General features: G+C 24.7%; 1 protein-coding gene across 5 annotated transcripts in view; it reads right to left on the bottom strand.

Moving 5' to 3' along the window:
* The window catches only part of LOC107166088 (neuronal acetylcholine receptor subunit alpha-7-like), a 198044-nt gene that overhangs the window by 25716 nt on the left and 148975 nt on the right, over positions 1 to 23353 (bottom strand). For 2 of the 5 annotated variants that reach the window (XM_089219316.1, XM_089219317.1), the window contains exons 3-7: positions 21054 to 21098; positions 13553 to 13662; positions 8304 to 8484; positions 7482 to 7554; positions 1383 to 1577 (exon numbers count right to left, since the gene is read on the bottom strand). In XM_089219316.1, the coding sequence (XP_089075442.1) occupies positions 1383 to 1577; positions 7482 to 7554; positions 8304 to 8484; positions 13553 to 13662; positions 21054 to 21098 (604 nt within the window). Of the gene's footprint in view, positions 1 to 26; positions 114 to 366; positions 454 to 1382; positions 1578 to 7481; positions 7555 to 8303; positions 8485 to 13552; positions 13663 to 21053; positions 21099 to 23353 lie in introns of all 5 variants that reach the window. The other 3 variants (XM_089219318.1, XM_089219314.1, XM_089219315.1) reach the window with 3 other exon arrangements.

Here is a 23353-nt window from a genome sequence, read left to right as displayed (position 1 = left end):
GGGAGGAATAGGGTATTTTATGGTACCTAGCAAGGGTATCGCGTCGGAGACTTGTGGAAGCGTTTCCGCCACCAAATTCAGGAACACTGTCAGTGATAGCAAGATGGTCACTCCTGTAACAACCAATTTATTTTTATGACCTAGAAAAATACATCTGGGAACATTTTTTTGATATAACAATGTTTTATTTAAAATTTAATAAAATTGTTTTCCGACTAACATTAATAATTGTTCTTTTAATATATAGTAGTTTTTTTTATAATATAGGTAAGTAATGTATTGATTGTCCAATGAAGTGGTTCCTCCAAGTATCAAATGACAATGACATATGTCATCATGCAAGTTGATATTTTTGCTAAGTCCTACCTATAAGGGGAACCGCTTCGGACGTTGTTGGCATTGACTCGGCGACCAGATTCAGAAATACTGTTAGTGACAGTAGTATAGTTATTTCTGAAATTAACACTTAGATTATTTTTCCTAATATTCTCTTCTGATTATTTAAATGTTCCATGTATGATTAAATTTCAATATGTACTTTGTCTTCAAAAATGTATGTATAAATATTTCGAAAAATATTAAATAAACTACGCCATGATTTGTTGGCACAAAATTTATTTGAATTACACTTTATTGGAAAACGGATTTCAATAATTATATTGTAAAACATCAGATAAATGAAAATTTCCAAAATGTATAGATAAGTACTGAATTTTAAACCATACCTTATAGAAACCACTTGCATTTATTATATGAATTAATCTTTCAAAATATTGATATATTCACAGCATAAGCTAGCTATAGTAATCAGACGGTGGTGGTGATAACATAGTATTGTCGGTAAATAATTAAATATGTATAATCCCAAGCAAATATGATACTATTGTGGTCTATAGCAGATATATCGAAGGATTTGCTGAAAACGCCGTTTAAACGTAAATATAATGCAATAAAACGGTTTTATGCATAGACTTATTAATTTATCTTTGTAGATCTATAGTTAAATGCCAATATTAACCGTTTCACTATCAAGGGAATAAATCCATTTGATGCTCATGACGAAAATCTCGCTGATAATATGACGTCCATATTATGCTGTTACGGATTATACGTAAATATTACCTATTATCAACATAGTCTGGAAATCCTTGTATCCATTGTCTGTTGTACATGTATTCAGGTGCCGGTGTGAAGAACAAAATATTGTTAATCTCGTTTTTTATTTTTATCCTTTAACATTTATTTGTACCATCTCCTTATCCCTCACCTCTTCCGTCACAAAACAATGTACGCACACAAACCACAACACTTTTTCCGCACTGAACACAGACCACTGTAATAAAATGATTGTCTTTGTTCCGGTTTCTTTATCGCATTCTTACCTAGTGTGAGCTTTTCTCCGCAGTCTGGAGGCAACGTAAAGCCCAGGAGAGCCATCGACGATATGAGCACGCACGGCACGATCAAGTTGAAGAAATAATACAACGTCCTCCTTCTAATCTTTATGGTAAACGTGATGTCTACGTATGGTTCTGGGCAACATGCGTAGTTTATCACATTCTTTTGTCCAGGCATACCTGTAAAGTGCAATTTCATTGGATATTGTAAGTAATATATACCTAGTAAATGCACAGTAAGAACAGTAATTATCTAGGCTCGGGACATAATGCGCGGAAAAACTTGAAAATATGCATAAAACATAATATTATGAACTGATTAAAGCTAATAATTCGAATTTACAATGTTTAAATATTTTGTACAATATAGGTACTCGGTTAACACTCAGTAGGTATTGCATTGTTATTGAAAAAAAGAAAATGCATTCTCGTTAGATTGTAAGATATTATCATATAGATATACGGTTATTTCGATATAATTCATATTTATTTTATAGTATATTTTTTAGGTACTAGGCATATAGGGACGGGTGACAGTATTGTGCTGAACAGTTCCCACCCATTCCTGGTTTTTAAACAGGAAAAAAAAGGTACAAGGCATGTACACACAATACAATTTCGGGGGGGGGGGGGAGGGTATAAAATATAGCAATACAAATTGTATAGCAACATAATAAAACAATTTCTTCTTCTTTATTTATTATTTTAAATGTTACTATTATATTATGCTAAATATCAAAATGTTATGTATATCATAATTTGTTCAGAAGTAAGTATATAGGAAAATTACTATACTAAGAAAATAATTTCGGAGGGGGGGGGGGTTGAAACCCCAAAAAATCCTCTTGTATACGTGCCTGCTAGTAAGTAATTGTTCATAAAATAAATCTTATTCAATTATTAGTATTATCATTGTTATAAAAAAAATGATATGATTTTATTAACTACAAAATGGTTATACAATTCAATTTTTGAATTTCTGTTGATTTTTCCAATTACTTTGTATAACTACAAATGACTTTGTATTTTATTATTCTAATCAAATTAAATAATATTACCATTATTACATTTATGAAACAAATTATCTAAACGAACAAAGTTTTAGTTCTAAATTTTTGGTATAAGGTTATGTTTTCGATTGGTTATCATACATTTTCAAAAATAACAAGGCACAGGTTAGATTCTGTTATGTTAAGGGTGATTATGGACATAACTATATTAGATGCTAGTAGATTTATCAGTGGTTATTGTTATAAAAGTAGGTTGGTAAGTATTGAATGAATTTGTTTTAATATAATATTTATTCTTATACCTTATTTAAGAATATTCTTTTTTTTATATAACATTGTGTTGAAATTTATTTATTAGCTAATAATTGTAATAAGTAAGAATATGAGTATTTTGAACTACATGAACACTTTTAACTTTATATTTTCAATACATTTGGGGCACTCTTAATCCAAGTTCACGGCCGTAGCCTAACACTCACCCAGCTGAGAATCACTGATGTAGATTAAATACGATAATATTATGATAGCTTCTAAATTAAGTGGTTTAGGTAATAAAAACCACGCATTAACTGAAATGTAGTGATAAAATACCAAAGTGCCAGATGAAATAGATATACAGCAACAGTTTACAGTATCAACAATACATTTAGAACATAGTGATAGCCTCTACAAATGTACAATGTTAGGAATTGGAAGTATACACTTTTCATTTCTTAAAAAATACAGAGTGTACTCAGTACTTTTGTTTCTACATTATATACACGTAATCTACCTATTTTCTAATTAAATTACAAATAACTATTTGTATGCTTAATCAAAATTGATACTTAAGGCTTAATAATGTTAAGTAAAATAAAAATGTTATAATTATTTGAAAACAAATAAATATAAAAATTATTAATAATAAATAATTATATAAATATAAATATTAGTAAAATTAAAAAATAATTTAAAAACTATTGTTCAGGATTATCTTGAACATTAAATAATTATCGGGAAATAGATAGTATAGAATACTCTATGAATATTCTATGTATTTAATTCACAGGACTTTATTAACCTAACCTAACTTTTGGAGAGAAAAATATAAATAAATATTTTTTAATATATTCAAGAAGGTACCCATACAATAATATTATAAATAGTCTTAGTATAGGCATAACTAAATTATACTATTTTTAAATGCTGATTGTCCTCTTTCATAATAATCTATTACGACATTACGTTATAGTCTTTGTGAAAAATCAAATACCATTATTCATAAATAATAAATGTTCAATGAAGTGGATATTATAAGATAAGAACCTAACCTATTAAATACCGAAATTTAGACACACATAGTGTCCAATGTAAGTTTCTAAAACATTAAGAGTATATATTTATATATTTGTATTGCGATCGATTTTTATGCTTTCTGTACATTTAAAAATATCTTTAGTTGAATATTTGATCAAATTCAAAAGAAAGGCCTCTTTTATAATTGAAAAAATTCAATATAAAATTAACTAAAATTGAATGTTAAAAAAATTCATAGTTCAATTGATTATTAATTATTATGGTTTAAATTAATGTCAAGCAAAATAGTTATTATATATTTTTTTTAAAATACATTTCTGTTAAATTAACAATTAAAACATAATATGAACTGAAATAGTTAAATTGATTCTATAAGTACAACTTTTTTTTTCTTTTTTACTTTTTTGATACTGCTATATATAGTTTTATTATTTAGAACTTAAAAATTAATTTAACTATATTAGAATATTAGATGCATATAGTATTGTACTTGATTAACTGTTGAAAATAAAAATGATAAGTACCTAATGATAGTGTCATAGTTACTTTACAAAGCCATGTTTTTAATAATTAACATTACAAACAAAAATTGCTACTAATAGGTTTATAAAATTCATATTTGTTAAATTATATCTAGCTATTATATTTTTATCATTTTAATATGTTAAGTAGATTTTAATTTGTTGTAGTGTAATGTAGTGATTATTTTACATTTAAGCTTGTGTTTGATATTTTAGTTTAATATCATTAAAATAATTTTAAATAATTTTAATTATTGAAACATATTTTTTTTGAAGAAACAATCAAAAGTTATTAATTATAAATAAGTTTAATCAAGCATATTCTTGTATGCATTGTTCACAATGGTAATTTGTGAAATATTTTGATAGAGTTAAAATTATTATCAAATATAATTATGTATATATGTAAATATAAATAATTGCTAATATTTTAGTCATTTTTTATACCTAGCAATAGTATCGTTGTAAGTGTTAGTTTTCCGACTGTTCAGTTTGGTGAAATCTTAAGATCTTACTAATAACTAACAAGGCCATAGCATTATGTATATTATTATTTATTATTCAATAAACAATTTTTTCAGAGAAAAAACACTAAAAAAAAAACGGGTAAGTGGGTATTGCTCTGCTGTACATTGGGGGTGGAGTGGACCTCTGACTAGGGTAGGTTAAATTTGAATGCAATGATAGGTACTTACATTGTATACGAAAAACGATTCTGAACGGAGACGGTTTATCTGTCTAAGATATATTATAGATTATTAAAAATTTTCAAATCTTAGATTTAAAAAGTATTGTATTAAATTTTCAAGTATTTTGATAGAGCCAAAAAAATTTTATCGACACTTCAAAAGAAAATTTTCGAAAAATTGAAAATTTCAGTTGTCTATAAATATCTCAAAAAAAGTCAAAATATTTTTTAAATTAAATCATATAAAGAAAATGCCAATCTAAATAACTTGTGAAATTTTCAAGTATCTACCACTTATACTTTTTGAATAATTACAAATATTTAATGTCGTTTGAGGATAAATCGTTATCGTTACGCTATTTCGTAAAAATTTAAAATTCAAACGCACTTAAAATTTTTCCTATAATGATGTTTCGAGTTTTCTCTATAGCTACTTGAAGGAAAACTAATAGAAAACTTAGTGTTGTATTTTTAATCCTTAGTTATAAACACAAAAAATTTTATGATTTTTCAACTTTAAAATTACTTGCAAATTTTCGCATTTTCGACAGATTTCGTAAAAATTTGAACTATAAACGCTTATTAAGAAAAATTGTGACTTACGATTTTAAATTTTTTTCAGCTACAATAAGAATAACTTATAAGGAACCTTGTATTAAATTTTCAAGTATTTTTGGTCATCCAACATTTTTTTACCGACACTTAAAAAAAAAAATTCAGTGGTCTATAAATTCAAAAACTAGCGTACCTATTTCTGGTATTTTTTTATTGATTTGTTTGCATTATTTATTTTTAGAATAATAATATATGATTTTCAGTTTTCGAAACCGAGTACCTATATCAAATAATTACCATTCAAATACATATTTTTTAGTGTTATACGATTGTGAACGTTCATATGGTACTTAAAGATTTATCTACATTTTTTATAAATGGTTTCATAAACATTCACGTTAAATTAACTTTATTTGCGTCCAATGTTGCCAAATTTTATGAAATCTATACCGTAATTATCAAATTAAAATTAATTTACAAAACAATAGACAATCCACAGAATTTCTTCAAAACTTACTATTGCCTTTATTAACTGAGATACATTTAAAATTACAAATATACAATTCACATACACATTTCGATGTTTCTATTTTAATTTGGTAATGGTTTAAAATAATTTTTTCAAGACAATTTTTATATGAAATGGAACAATAGTTGACTATTCTGACACTATTATTAAGGTTATAATTAAATTTATACTCTTTAAATACGGATGAATATTTTTAAGCTTATCTATACAATATTTATTTTTATTTAATTGTGTTATTTTAAGAATTATGTAATTATTATTTTTAACAACGTTGGAACTTATTTAGTATAAAATAATATGTCGTATTTAATAGTTGTTATTAGACAATTATTAAGCCTTATAGAGTTTCCAAAAAAGTACGCACCTACGCCATAGATTTTACAATTTGATTTTTTTAGAATTAAACTTAATTTATGACATTTTTATTTTTTAATTTATTTTTTAATAGAATATATACAATCTGTAAATTAGTTTTTTACAATAAGAATATGAGCTATAATAAGTATGACATGAGTTGCTCGATAAAAGGAGTAACCCAGCGGCTACACTTTACATTGATTTAATTGTTATGTTAGATATATTATATATATATATATATATATATATATATTTTTTTTTTAAAGTGATTAGGAGTAAAAAGGGATACCTATGTAAAAGGGGGCCTTAGTTATCATGCGTAAGGTGATTGATTGGAATCTTTGTATTTTGTTTCAATTTGACAATTTGGCCGCACCCCATAGCTGGATGCCATAAGTCCATATAGGCATGAGAAGTTGCTTATAAATGAGTAGTTTGGTAATGAGTTTGAGTTTGGAATGATTACCTATTAAATAGTGTAGTGATTTCCTCCTAAGATTTAGAGTATTGCGTTTGATTTTTATATGTTCTGCCCAGGTGAGTCGCTTGTCTAGGGTTAGGCCTAGATAATGAATGTTGGAGACTGTTGGTATTGTTTGATTGTTTAGTTTAACAGAAGGTTTTTCACCCTGTCTTAAAGAAAAAGTAATGTATGATGATTTTTCATTGTTAATTTTAACTTTCCATTTAGTATACCAGGAAGATAGGCTGTTTAGGTGGTTTTTTAAGTGTTAAGACATTTTAAATCGTAATATTTATAAATAAATATAATTTATATTTTAGTAATAATAATATTTATTATAATAAATATTTACTCCTAAAAATATTTATGATACGGCCCATATAATATTTAAAAATATTTTATTTGTCAGTTTCAGACATATTCAGCCCTGGTTCAGTTTTTCCTATTTTTTTTTCTTTGCAAAAGTCATTAAATATCATTATTAAGGCACCTAATAATAATATAATTACTTCTTAAATCATGGTAAAAATGTAATTATTTGTTTAAAAATATATGTATCGATATTTATTTTATAAATATTTACCTTAATTATCAAATTTGCCATTGTACATAATATTGTATAGATTGTAAATTACTTAAATATATATAAAAAAAATAATATTTACCTAGTAAATACCATTCACCGTTCGTTGTAAAGTCTGATAGATCGCCACCATCTGATTTGAGCACTAAATCAATCTGAAAATATAATTTTAAAATATTGAAAATGCATACTAGAAAACAATACATACAAATTTTACAGATTATTGGCTTATATTTTCATATTTTAATTTTAATATGGTACCTACATTATTTAATAATTACTAAGTATAATATATAGTAATAGCCAATAGGTTATAATAATAAAAAAAAAATTATGCATTTTATTATATTAGTTGTTTTATGTTGTGAAAATTATCATTCTGTGATATTTGTCTGTAGATGATTATAATCTATTCATTAATTTTTTAATATAATTTACTTTGGATGGTTTTAAACACAATTATAATTTTAAAAAGGTACATTCAACGAAAGCGTAAAAAACGAAAAGTATAATATGCAACATGAAAGTGTAATAAAAATGCAAATTCATTGATAACAAAAGAAATAAAAAGAGATTTTTAACAAGTTATAAAGACCCTTTTCCCATATAAGCTCAAAAAGCGATTTTAATTAATGAAAATAATTTTTTTTTTTTAAGACCTTTTAAATTGTAATCATGTTTTTATACTCTGTAACTCGAAATAAATATTATTAACCATTATAAGTAGGTACCTACCAATATGTAAAAAAAAATTTAATTCAAAACAATAGTTGAAAACATAAAACTCTAGAAAAATTTAATTTAAATAGGTTATAGGTATATTATATGGATAATTATTATATTAAAACTTTATTCCATGTGTATCCAAATCCAATATTGTATATTAGAAAATGAATAAGTTTACCTGAAAACCATTGTATGTCCAACTACCAAACTTCATATTGCAATTTTGGTCATCAAATGGGAACCACGTGATGTCGATTTTACATGTACTTTTAAAAATACCTGGTGGAACGTACAGGCATGTACCATTATGCCTCACAACCACATTGGTTTGATAAGTCCCATCAAATTTTTCGTCGGCACTGTTAGCATTAAAAAAAAAAAATACATTTAAGTTAATCTTTGATTACTAAATATCAACATGAATGCGTATCTGATTAGGTTTTTTTCCATTGCAATAGTAAAAAAAAATGTTTGTAAGAAATACTTCATAACGGATGGAGTAACCTTTAAAGTGTAGGTAGGTCCTTCATACCTATATTCGTATTAGTTGTTGAATAAATGTTTAAAAACAAGTGAATAGTGATTAAAACATAAAAATAATGTATAAAATATAATTATGAAATATTGACTAATTTTAAAATTATCTATATATAATATGTAGATTATAACTTAACACTTATTTTTTTCGGACTATATTAAAGTGATTTTACCTTCACATGACATTTAAATGTTTTAATATCGGAGATGTAAATTACCATATATGATGAACATTTTCCTATTTATTTTATAAATAACAAGTAATTAGTAGTTTTGTAACTATATTAATAATAAATATTATATACAATTATAGACATGTGTGATATTGTATTTTAAATTGCAGATATAATATCTAAAAATTATTAAATACATTATTAAACAATTTTTAGAGTGATTTTAGAGTTAATTTCATTTTAAAAATAGCGTAAAATTTTTGAATTATTTAAAATATACTTTTTTTATATTATATCCAAATGTATCAAATATATCATACTGAAAAATTGAAAAATAGAGTAGGTACATTATATTTTCCATCATTTTGGTGAATCAAAAAAAAAAAAAAACTAGAAAATCACGATACCGGTGTCCCAGGCATATCTTACCCCCGGATAATGTTACTGGGGGGAGGTAAGATTTTCCTAGTATAATCTTAGCCCCGATAAGAATACCCTTGGATAATCTTATCTCCCGGTAAGAATTTCCCAGGAATATTATACCGGGGGCCCTCCGGGCTTGCTTAAGGGGATAATTTAATTTTAATACATTACCATTAATAATTTGTTTTAATTGTAATTTATTGATTTATTAAATAAAAAAAAAATTACCTTCCTGGTAAATTTACTAGGTATAAATTTACTGATCTTACTTCTATACCTAAATGTATAATATTGCTAGATAGACCATAGTCCGATACCTAAAAAAATAAGTTGGTTAAAATACTGACTTGGTGTATTATTTATTTTTATTACGAATTTAGTAGGTGCCTATAGTTTTATAATACCATCGATCTAAAGTTCCTTATTAATTTTAAAAATAAATTTAGGTACATTGTTCTAAAAAAAAATTTAGTTTGTTATATCTTCCGATATTCTTAGGACTATTGTGGAAATAAATAAAAATAAAACTAATCCAACCACTTCTGAGTTGGATAATTAAGTAGGTATATATATATATATATATATATTTTAAGTGTTAAAAAATAAATCAATTAAAAAAAAAAATTATTTTTGCAGCGTTTTAAAACTTAATATACTCCTAGGAATATTATACCGGGAGGGGGTAAAAATATCCTAGGCAAATCATACCCCCCTCCCGGTATTTTATTCCTGGGAAATTCTTACGGGGGGTAAGATTATACTAGGAAAATCTTACCCCTCTGGTAAGAATATCCTGAGGGTAAGATTTACCTGTTACATCCGTCTGCCTTTACTATCATTAGACTCGGTAAACACAGTAAAATTAAACGTGATTTTTCATAGTGTCATGATTTCCAATCTTAAAGATATACACGAATTATTGTGACTATAAAATCACGTCGTGCTGTACATGAAGATAACCATCTCGTTAGTCGTCGTTAGTAAAATATATACAGACTAACAGTGACTCATTTTTAATGGTACCTACTTGTTTATTAGAAATTATTATACATCTAGTTATTAAATATGATCCAACTATAAATCATTATACTGATATACTGACTAAACAATGATCAATCAATTTAGGACTCTATCTGAAGGCCCTAGAAATTGTCATGTATGTATATTGTCGTCAATCTACTCATTTATGAAATTTTTTTATCTTTGAATTTTATATTTTCAATCTTGTTAAAATCTAGTTGTACTTTATTTTTACTTTATAGTTACAGGCTTAAACCCATTTTCTGCGTATTACATATAGTCTGCCTTTTATATGTATTATGTATGTGCTAGATATAGTAAAATTAATTTGGTAATGTTCCAATACTCGACACTACAAATAAATTTGTAGTGGAAGATTCTATCTACCATGTGTATGGTAAAGTGTGAGGCTAAAGTCTAAAAAATTATGATATACAAATTTTATGGTGTAAATGTAAAATAATTTTAGAAGTAGTAAAATTATGAGTTTCTATTTTAGTTGAAATTGTGTTTTTCTTGTCTTAAACTTATCTGCCAAAATTAAAAATTGAATGAATTCGACTTGGGGCAATAATAGTAACACATAATCAATACATTGTATAGACATGCATTATGTAATACACTAATACAGCATTATATTATGTATTCCTCTACTAGATTGATAATTGAAGAATAATAGCGGAGATCCTGCCACCAAAACGTTACTGTTTTTGACAACTTCTTGGCAAACTACTTAGGAATGAAACTTTTTGTCGTTAGAAAAATGAGATATAAATAATTTTGATGACTTCTAAACTTGTGTAGAATTAAATTTTGAGGCGAGTTTATAATGTTTTTATACCTATAATTTAAACTTTAAATAAAGTTTAGTCTCACATTCTCCACATAATTTAATAGTATGTTTAACGATAAAAATTGTAGATATATTAAAATTTAGTATAGAATACGCTATCGATTTTATCAATCAGATATCAATTTCACATAATATTGAAAAATTGGAAATATTTCTCATTCCTATTATTATGCTTATATTACTTTGTCTTACCTAACATTATTTTTTGTATACTTAATAAGTAAAAGTTCCACATAATTTGGTCTGGTAAATTATATCCGGTGGCCAGAGCCGGATTGGTATATATCAGCCCATCGAAATTTTCACTTCTAAGCGCCCCATTTACATATTCACTGGCCCAAAATTCGGGTCTTTATTATTTTTTATTGGTTTATTACGTCTAAAATCGTTACGAACTTATTTACTCATCCTAACATGTGTTTATTTTCATCCACACTCTGACACTACCGGCCCTAACTTTAAGCAGCCCACCGAGATTTCTCGGTAGCTCGCCTAACCAATCCGGCCCTGCCGGTGACATTTGATCCGATTCAAAAAGAACTGGTACTAAAAATATTTGACTAAAAAACGCCCGGAAAAAAAATAAGAATAAAAATATATAGAAGTTGTAATTGTAATTTGTTTTCATAACTTTTAAAAACGTTAGATAAAAAAAAAAATAATAATCAGTTATATATAAATTATGAATTATTGATTAAGAAGTAATAATATAAAACAATACACTGGAATTATAAAAGTAATATAGTTATATTCTATAATATTCTACAATAAAGATTATTAAATTAAATTTTAATCTCTATATATTTGTATTTTATATCTATATTTTTTTTTACTGGACGCTTTTTAGCTGGATATTTTTTGTACAGGTTTTTTTTTTTAATAGAATCAAATGTCACGGATCAATAGTCTCCGTATATAATATACCGGACTAAATGATGGGTCACAATTATTAAGAAGTTTTAGAACTGTATAAAATATTTTTACATGAAAATGCAATTTTAAAATGAATTTAGTTATTTATAATGAAATATATAATAAATCAATTTATTAAAATAGCATGTCTCGATTAATGTTAAGCATTCCAGGAAAAACTTAGGTACTTTGATTTTTAAATGGAAAAAGTGTATGTTATTTTAATAATATAATTTAAAAAATATTTTTCATATTGAACTAATTTTATAAAGACGATTAAAAAAAAAAATATATATATGTTATTTAACTATTATTATAGTTCAATATTTTATATAATTGGGTAAATCATAACGCATTCAATATTTAAATAAACGAATTGGTCAAATAATAATTAGTTACGAAAAAAATGAATATTGATATTTGCAAGAATTAAGTGTGATTGTTCTTACTTCTTAGTTAAGTATTCAAAGTATTTAGTTCTCATGTAAATTGTTTTATTAACAAAAGCGACATCATTAAGTAACGTCTTGAGGACAATGTAAGTAAATTACGGCACTTAGATACATTCTCTATATTGATTTTCCTTAAATACTTATCTCAAATGTCATCATTCTTTGAAAGTTCTTTATAGTTGTTATTTTTTATCTTATCATATGAATCATTTGGTCCATGGTAAATGAATTTATAAGGAAAGATATTATTATTCACCTCAGAAAATTGTCATAGAATAGTTAATATTGAATTATATTAGTTATACTGAGATTTTTAATTTTTTCTTCAATTTGTTTTCATTTCACATAAAGTTGCCTCAAAGTTGCCATAAAGTAACATAAAAATGTAATATTTAAAGAATCAGCTACATGCAATTATGTTCTATTATTATAATATAAAATTTAAATAGTATATTATACTGTAAATAAATTGTAGTTATGTTGCTTAACACGATGTTATATATTATTTTTGCTTAAAAATAAAAATATATGGATAAAAGTATTATTGTAAATTATATAATTACAATATTTTAAAAATCACAAGTATTTATATTTTATGTTAATTGTTATTCAGGAAACTAGGTATTGTATAAAATCAGTTATCTAAGAACTGGAGAAGTATCTAATTAAAAAAATAAATATATATATTATATATTATTCTACATAATATGTATGATTTTTTTTAAATATCTGTGAGTTTATATGTAATTAATTATTAGCTACGATACATAGTTATATGGTCTTTATAAATTATTTAGTAATGTATATTAATAAGAATTGTGAAATAATATTTTACAGTGTTTTATTGTAACTCATTATGTATAAAAAAAAACATAATTGTATTATATTATTATGATATGTAAGGCCATATAAATTTTTGGCCGCTGTTAGACGAGAAAAAATAGATGAAATAAAGCAACCTGAGCTTGCCTATCACGCCTTTTTAGATTTATTTTAACGAGGGATGTACGTTAGGGTAACATTTTATTGTTCTAAAACTATACAATTAAATACTAACCTGTTATACATGAGTATGTCTGGTTTCCATAGTCGGTTTGGATTGAGCCTGAGATCCTTGACACCGCCATATTCGGAAATGTTCCACCTCATATTGTAATCCACCCATTCCTATAATAATAGAAAACAATGTTTTTTTTTATAAATAATTGATAGCAATATAATTTATAAATAACTAACCTTAATCTAACCCTAAACACGAAATTTGTTGACTCCTTAGAACTATTGATATATCTACAAACTATTCTATCCGAAACCCAAAATTACTTGAATTCTGTTTATCCCAGGGAGCTTTTGTACATACTATATTCAGTATATTCTACTGGGATACTTCTAATGACAAAACCAGATTAAATCGAAGCTTTCACAGGTTGTTTCAGAACATAGAAATTAGTTTTAGGAATAACTTTTCCCAAAGAGAAAACCGTGAATTATGTTATGCGTATTGCTGTCATAACGACATTTTCTCATTTGAGATGAATATATTTTACTTTATGTTTTGCAATACAGTTTTCTATGCAAAATATTTTTAGTTTCCATAATGTGCTTAAATTATGACTTTTTAAATGTATCTTAATATAATATCATAATATGACGCAATGATTAATACGTAGTTATAAATGTTCTGAATCATATCAGTAATTAAAATATTAAATTTTAATATTTATTATAAAACAAGTTGAATAAAAAGTTATAATTTTTAAAGCTAGATTATATGGACTAAATTAATCTGATGAAGCATTATCTATGGCTTAGTGTGCACATATAATAATTATTTTTCTTCTTCAGAATTTATGTTTTAGCCATTAAATAAATTATTAAACGTTCTTTATTTTTAGGTGGGTATTTTATGTTTGTCATTATTTTAAAATGTGTAGTATGCAACTGTATTAGATTAGTTTTATAATTTAATATATATTAAACGAATAACAATATTAATTACTTATTTTTATTGTATAGACAAGTGTAATATAAAATTGAGTTACCTAATTAATGTTTGTATAAATCAACAGTTATATTTTAATACATAGTAAAAATTATCGATAACTAACTATATTTTGGAAAAGTTAAATTAAACATACTGCCAATATACATATTTGTAGAATTTTGGTGATTTGAAAATCTCCAATGCCAACAATACATTTTATTTTATTAATATATAGTGATTACTTCACAATCATAAACATATTTATTTACGTTATAACGTATATAACGTTTATAACGAATATTTGTGTATATAATTTATATTGTGTTATCAATAAAACTTCCATTTTTAGGTATAATTAAAGTGCACAATTTAAGATAAGTTATGATTTTATCATACAGCGACCAGGGTCAACTTATTTAATATATTTATAAAGTTGTGACTTTGTGAGCTTAAGTATGTAGGTAAGTCTGAAAATATGTGAGTATAGATTTTAAACGAACCTCTTGTCCAAATACATTTAGAGACATGAGAATGTGTGTTTGGAAAGGTGACAATTTTCAAATTTTAAAACAATGTATTATCAAGTTATAAAACGCTTGGAGCATCTGTTTTATGGTCTTTGACCTCATTTCCTTAGTTTTGAATTTTTATCAATAAATAATGTGACTTATGTGCAATTTGTACGTAACCGAAAGTACTATTTCATATATTATAGATTTTCGATAGATTACGCACTATTCTGAATAAAACTATTAAAATACATTCACTAAGTAATCCAAATAATATATTTTCAAAAATAAGCATGGTCTTATTTTAAAACAAAATATTAAATAGTTTTTTCATAAGATCTTGGATTAAACCATTTCAAAAATAATCATCATAAAATGAAATTGTAGTAAGTCAATAATATAGTATTTTGTCAGAGTTTCAATGTTCTAATTTTTAATTTTTTTTAATTTGTACAACTATAGTGATTCTGTAACTATTCTTTGATTTAATTATATTATAGAACTATTGAATGAAATAATACTTAATCACTTAGTAATCTTCCAAGTAATATATTATGGTGATTTCCTTTTTTAATCAAACCACGATGCAATTTTTTTGGTTTAATGTTAGTTTAATTTAAAACTTATTTAAATTGGATATATTCAAGTATGCGTTATTTACATTAAAATGTAAAAATAAAAAATGTATTAAAACATTTATAACTAATCAACCATCTTATTTTAATCTTTTGTTTTTTTCTTTTCTCTCTAACAATTAATATGAATCTTATATTTTTATCTCAATCTAATTAGAGATGAGTAATTAAATATACATATATTTTTTAATTGATTCCTTTTGTAGTTTAATAATACATTTTATAATAATAATAGACCGTATTTCAATAATGCAATTATGATGACACGGCGTTTCAGATAGGCAATTTAGGTACGCCACCGTCATAGGTCCATTTTTTCAGTATTCTTTTATCATAGTATCAGAGGTTAAAGTGGGAAAAAATTCCAGAGGGAACTTATGTCTCCATAAAGTTTTAAGCGTTCCATATATAATTTTATGTATAATGTCTAATGTATAAAATCCTAATTTGTTAAAGGGGATCCTTTTTAACCATCGTCAGCGGTAAGGGGACTGTATCCTCCTGCGTCCCCCTCCCCCACTTTAAACCCTGCATAGTATGAAATATGAATTTTGATCTATTAAAATACATCAAAGTACTAAGTAAGTGAGCAAATTTAAGCGAGACGAAACTAACAATAAGTATGTATTATTATCATACAAAAGTATATAAAATTTCTATGCTGACAGAATGCAATTTTAGGTAGGTAACTGGAAATGGCTTAATTATGAATACTAGTAATTTTATTTTATGGAGAATCGTATGGTAGGCCGTAAATAACAAAAATGTTTATTTAAGAAGTAACAGAATGGGATAAAATATTATTCATTTTTATTTATTAGTCATGTTTTCCGTAGTAGAAGTACGTAATATATTAAATAAAGTGATTTATAGTATTATAATACATTATGTTGGTTATACGATTGAAAAGTATTATACAAATATGAGTAAAATAAAGGAATCTTATACCATAGTATAATTTATTCAACTCATAACATTTTTATTGAACAATAATTATACTAACTCGTTAAGTTCATAATTCATACTCAATTATTTTTGTTACTATATCAAGAAGTGTTAACCTTTTTAAATAGGGGAAAATCTTGGTGATTGGATTATTTCTATAGTGAAGTGTCCTCCTTTGAATAAATCAGAAAATTGCAGGTAACTATAAAGTGTTTAATATTTATGACAAGTATAATATGGTAAAACATATAAGATATATTATACAATAAAATTAAGTTTGTTTTTAAAAACTCATTTTAATTTTATTCTAACTATATAGTGGCTGTTTTTACGTTTATTTTTTGGAAAATATAGTATACATAAACATATTTCAAGATGTTTATATTTACAAAATATGTGTTTTCTTTAAAATAAGATCAACTGCTTTCAGTTTTCAGCTATTTTATATTATGGGTTATATATTTCATGTAATTGAGTACCTATTAATAATATGTGAGTATTGTGTAAAAGTAGGAAATAAAAACTGAAATGTTTTGTTATTGGTGAACTCTGCAAAAAATAATCGACGGTAAAATCACATTCATGTGTAAAAGAAATGGATTTGTGCCAAAATGGAGTTTAGTACCTATCGAAAATCAAATATAAAATATAAGTTCATGTTAGAATACGAAAAAAATTAGTTCAGTATTGTATTAATGTGAACTTTTTAAAATTAACATCAGTATATTTATTATTCTATAATATCTGTATAAAAACATTAATTAATTAATATTCTCAACATCATTGTTATATTGAACCAAATCTAAATAATCCAACTATCAATATTGCTTTATGTCATAGATAATAAACGGGATTCAAATTAATTATTATTTTAGAATAAAATAATATCATTATATGACCTACATAACTAACCTAATATTACAGTAATATAAATGCACAAGTTATTTAAATTATGTTTTAATGATAGGTTATACAACAAATATTATTTTTTTAAATTAATGTTACATATACGTGAAGTAATTGTTCGTTACTTAAGTGAACGGTTATGAAACTCATACAGGGTGATTCATGGAGCGTAAAACACTCATTATTTCCAAAAGTGTAAATGTTTTGAAAATATAATTTTACATAGCTTCAAGTCGTTTACAAAACAATGTTTTTACTAAAAAATTATATTTTAAAAATTGTTTAAGTTTTTTACTTTTTTGAAAGACAACATGTAATTTTAATTTGATATTCCAAAACAGAATATTTTTCTAAGTATTTCGATACATAAAAATTGAATTTAGGGAAAGTAGTTTATGAGTTATAAATATTAAAAGTTTGGATGAGCGTAGTAGTGGAGAAATATGTCGTGGGGTAACCCCGTACCACTCTACTCCGATTATCTAAACTTTAAATACCTATATCTTATACTTTACTTGCCCTAAATTCAATTTTTATATATCAAATTACTTAGAAAAATATTCTGTTTTGGAATATCAAATTAAAACTACATGTTGTCCTTTAAAAAAGTAAAATACTTAAAAAATTATAGGGATAAAATAATGTTAAAAATATAATTTTTTAATAAAAACGTTGTTTTGTAAAACGACTTGAAGCTATGTAAAATTATATTTTCAAAAACATTTACATTTTTTGAAATAATGAGTGTTGTACGCTTCATAAATCACCCCGTATTTGGTTCAATTTTTTTTTTGATGCTGAATATCGTACGAGTCTGCCACATTATTGTGATTGTACATTTTCGACAATCGTTATTGAGTTACGCCTGTGTGGCACTAACATGCCAGTATCTACCTAACGTCATATCATTTGCATAATCCGCAACCTGGGTGATTTTAAGGATTGGTTGGGTTGATAAATATAACACAAGGTTATGAAACAGAGGAAGAAGCCATAACTGTTCTTTGTGGAATACCAGATTATACATTATTATATTATGAGCTACGAGCATGAGTTCTGATTAGATGTGAATGGCAAAAGTGTATTCTCTTTAGTTCAATTTTATTTTAAAAGATCAGATGTTAGCATTTCGCTGTAACACGACTTCCATAAACTTTTGGAATGTCTATAAAATTGTTCTTGAAGTTATATTTTTTTCCACCCGCTCATTTTTCGCTCATATTATTATTAATATCCACTACCAAGCTTATACATAATGTTAAGTTTCATGGGAATAATATCTAATCAAGAATATTATTATAGTAATAGATAAGTGCCTAATATATTATAATATAAAACTGAAATTCGTTACACATGCAACTATTTAATATTGCACATTTAGTTTAATTTGTGGATACTATCGAAATCATTTAAATTGAAATATCATTATTATTTTTCTTAAAAGTTGTTAAAACTATATAAATTATGTAATATAATTATTGGATTTTGAAATATTATAATTAAAAAAAGTAATTACCAAAGCTGCTTAGTTAAACCAAAAGGAAAGATTTTTTTTAAATATTTTATATGCATATTAATATTTACTATTTTATATAATTTTTTAGTTAATCTTACAATTTTTAATTTTTTGTTATTTGAATAGTAATAATATGCTAATATTTTCTTCATAAAATCTTTAATAAACGAATGTTTGGATGTTTATAATGTTGTATTACTTTGAGATGAAGTTTACTTGTTTACTTACTTATCATACAACGTATTCAGATTTATCAAGTATTAGATTATGAATTTAATAGAATAATAATAAAAAAAAATTATTAGTTGATAATCAATGTTTAATTTTGCTGCCAATCTACTCAATAACTCTTCTCGATGTTTAGTATTTATAAGAAACATTTTTAATATTATTTATGAATCATTATATCTTTATGTTACCTATATTATATTGTAACTTTATTCTGTTACTATCACAATCACTATTGCCAAGGGCTATATATGAAAATAAAAGTATTCATTTTCTGTTGATATTGATGATATGCTGTTTGTTGAAATTTGAATTTGTTTTGGTTAATTATAGTATAAATTATTGAACTATAAAAAATATTATGTATTTTAAATGGTTTAATAATAATTTGTTTTACCTTGTGAATGAAAATTTATATTATTCCAATTTTTTTCACAACTTTTGTCTACAATAATGAATCATGATAAGAAAAGAAGAAGATACTAAGAACTTGCCAGATTTTGAATATTTTAAATAAGACTTATATCATATAAATCTATGTTTTAACTATAAATATAGGAATAATTAATATTATTAAATATAGTGAACCGATCGCCTGATTAGATTAATTTAGTGAGTTAGTTAAATTGAATAAAAATAATTGGAAACAAAGTATAATTAGACCAAATAAAATGAAACATTACAATTAAAAAAAACATATCAATAATAATATAACAAACACTATTTAATTATTAATTTAAAATCAGCTTTGTTATTGTTTTGTATGTTATATTTTGAACGAGAAGTCGAATCTATTGGTTCTACAGCAATGTATTTTTTTTATTGTATCATTTTTTTGGGTAGAAGGAGTGCTTTGAAATCATTAATAAACTTGAAATAGATTAAAAATTTGATACAAATGGTACTTTGAAGAGATAATTTTTTTAAGTTACCAATCGTTTTCCAGAAACGAAAAGTTATCAAAAAACAAACCACTTTAACAGTAAGGTGAGGTAAAGTCAAAGAAAACTGGGAAGGTATGACAAAAACTTCTCACAATATTTTTCAAATTACTTACATCTTTCCTAGTTTGCTAGTCATATTTGAATTTCACTGATTATTTTATTGTAATATTGTGTGTACGTAATTTAATATCAATACATTTGAAAGTCATGGAAACTTTTTTTGGATTAAATCTGCCGATTTTATTTTAATATTGTTTATGTTTCACGAGTAAGATATTCAACCTTTCCATCATTCAACTATAATATTAATTATATTATAATTTTAATACTTGTATATTTTAAGAGTATTTAAAAATTGTCTAGTACCTATCTAAACATTTTGTAAATCCTATATAGTTTTCAATATTTCATATTTTATTTAATATTATACAAAACAACCTGCTAGTTATTGATTTAAAATATTTAATTATAATACATCACTACATTTAGTCAAGATTAATGGAGTGAGAAAAAATGTATAACATTCGTTTTCTGTATTATTATTTTTATGAGTTCAGTGTAAGAATGATGGATTTATTGGATTAATCAATGTCTGTTATTCGATATTTAATCAAGAAAATAGACAAATATTTATATGGATGATATTTATAAATTATTACTTAATATTAATATTAAAACTGAAAAAATTGAGGAGCAAATATAAACAAACTTTTATTTTTAAGTTTTAACGTAACTTGAAAATATTTGGTTTGATCAACGAGTAAAAAATTAGTTTTTATTCAAATCATTAACCAAGAGTATATCATATTTATTGGAACGAATATCTAATGTATATTACCTATGTAATACATACTACATAGGTATTTAAAAATAATACAGGTAGGTACTTACCATGTTTAGCCAAGCATTTGTGATGACGATTTGATTTTTTTCATCCTAAAACAGTATAAATATAATATAAAGATTAGCATGATTTTTAAATATTAGAAATTAAGACAAAAATCAGAAATCAAAATTAAACATTATTAAACAAAATAAATGTGATATACTAAAAATAGGGGAAAATAGTAACATATAAAAATCTTTCAAATCGTTAAAAAAAATATAGCAACATAAGCATATATGCATATCTAGCAATAATATGCAATGACTCAATAGTAATCATTACACGCAGATCTAAATGCCATAATAATAACTGGAATTGTCAAAGAAAAAAATTAAATTTATTTAAACTTTTTAATTTTCAACTGATTAACTCAGAACACTTTCAAAGGTCATAATGATATAAGAATATGTGAAGAAAAATATTCTTAGAAAATTCATATAATTATTCTTTTATAGTATTGTTAAAATAAATTATTTTCGTATTGTTATTTTGATTCCTTTAGTATAGTAGTTAATAAATTAAATGTATATTTTATGAATTTTGAATGACAAAAGGACAATTATTTTTTATCTGGCACGGTTCTTTATTTTCTCATTTTATTTCTTATTGATTATTAATTAAGATTTCAATAAACACGTTAATAACTCATATAGTTATCATATAATGCATGCATAAGGAAATAGAATAGTTAAATTATTGTTACAATTGAGATAATATTTCAAAAATTAATATTATTTTACAATTATTTGGTTTCATATATTTTTTTCTATTGTTTTTTTATCGTTCTATTTTAAGGACACCAAGCTAAGAATATAAAAAAAATTTTACAGTCGTATTCAATTTTTTGTAGGTACCTAATATGATATTTTTACTCAGGGCACTAGTAACTACATTTCATTGATACTATAGTTGTTGGTACTTATTGTAATATTGAGTAGTATTGAGATCAATATTAGATGAGTAATTTCGGTTGATTTTACGTTTTGTACGCCTACTCTATTTAGATTCACTATGGGGTAAGATTGGGTTTGGTCTTTATAAAGCTAGAGTATGAACGGTATAAGCTGGCAGTGTATTTTTTCTGGATAAGTTTTTTTTTTGTTATGTCAAAGGTATAAATGTTATAAATAATAGGTGACAGATCACACTGCCCCGAGGGACACTCACATTTATCTTGTGGTAGGAAAAAATAAAATAGACGTTGTATTTCCCTAAAAAAATCTATTTTCCAGGAAGGGATTCTTAAAAATGAGGTAATACTAAGGAGTATTAGTACAAGTAAAAAAGATTTCAGTTTGAATAATAAACTAGACAATAAACGTCAAATACGGATGTGAAATACGCTTTGACTCTGTTGCTTTTTTATTCGACTGACAAGTGATGGTATTATATATGGTATGAGTATTAATTTTGAAATAAATATATTTGACATCCTACTCTAAAATGTAGCTACTAGCTTATTATTTCATTCTACACTGTCAACAGTACTGAACTATAAATTATTATGATTGGAGGTTGTATAGTGTTGATGTAGAGTGTTCGAGAAGTTGGGATGTTATGGAGACGTGGGATTTAGTGACGTTGTCGACAAATAGCTTTGGCCTGATTACTATTCGATTTATTTTTGCTGTCAGCATTTATTTTGTGTTATATAGATAAATTGATGAATAATTATAAAAATGATTAAATTAAATTAAAATTGTATTTATGTTTCATAGGTTTATTTTAGCTATAATTGTAATATGTGTATTTATTATAATTACTGTCATTTTATTCACCGTCTACCTAGGGTAAAATAATAAAAAAAGGAAATTTTAATTTTTAGACATTTTAGTTAATACGAGAAAATGATTTGTTACTATGAGTTCGTAATAGTAATTAATAGTAGTACTAAATAATGTGTGAAGTGTTTAGAAATATGACTATTACTTTTTTAAAATTGTTAATGGATATTTCTAATTTTGATTTTGAATATTTACTACAATAAATGAACTAACAAAACATTAAAATTTATCTTTAAATTGTTCTAAATTAGCATTAGGCACTTATTATAATGTATTCGTATATATCGTATATATTTATACCTAGTACTTTAGAGAACCAAAAATAGAAAACTCATAAAACTTTTGATTTGGAAACCCTTATGAAAAATTACCAAAAACGGGAAAATTCACGCAAATCAGTTTTTTTTATCTTATTCAAAAATGAATATTCCTAGAAAAATGAAATATTCACTAAATATTTATAATATCTGCAGGACATAATATAATTTTCAAAATATTCTCTCTTTTTGTGTTATTTATAG

The sequence above is a fragment of the Diuraphis noxia genome, unplaced genomic scaffold, assembly GCF_037042655.1.
Source record: "Diuraphis noxia isolate RWA-SAM2 unplaced genomic scaffold, SU_Dnox_SAM2 contig0002, whole genome shotgun sequence".
Taxonomy (NCBI): Eukaryota; Metazoa; Arthropoda; class Insecta; order Hemiptera; family Aphididae; genus Diuraphis; species Diuraphis noxia.
Note: the sequence above shows the minus strand (reverse complement) of the source record. Positions and strands in the feature narration are given on the sequence as shown.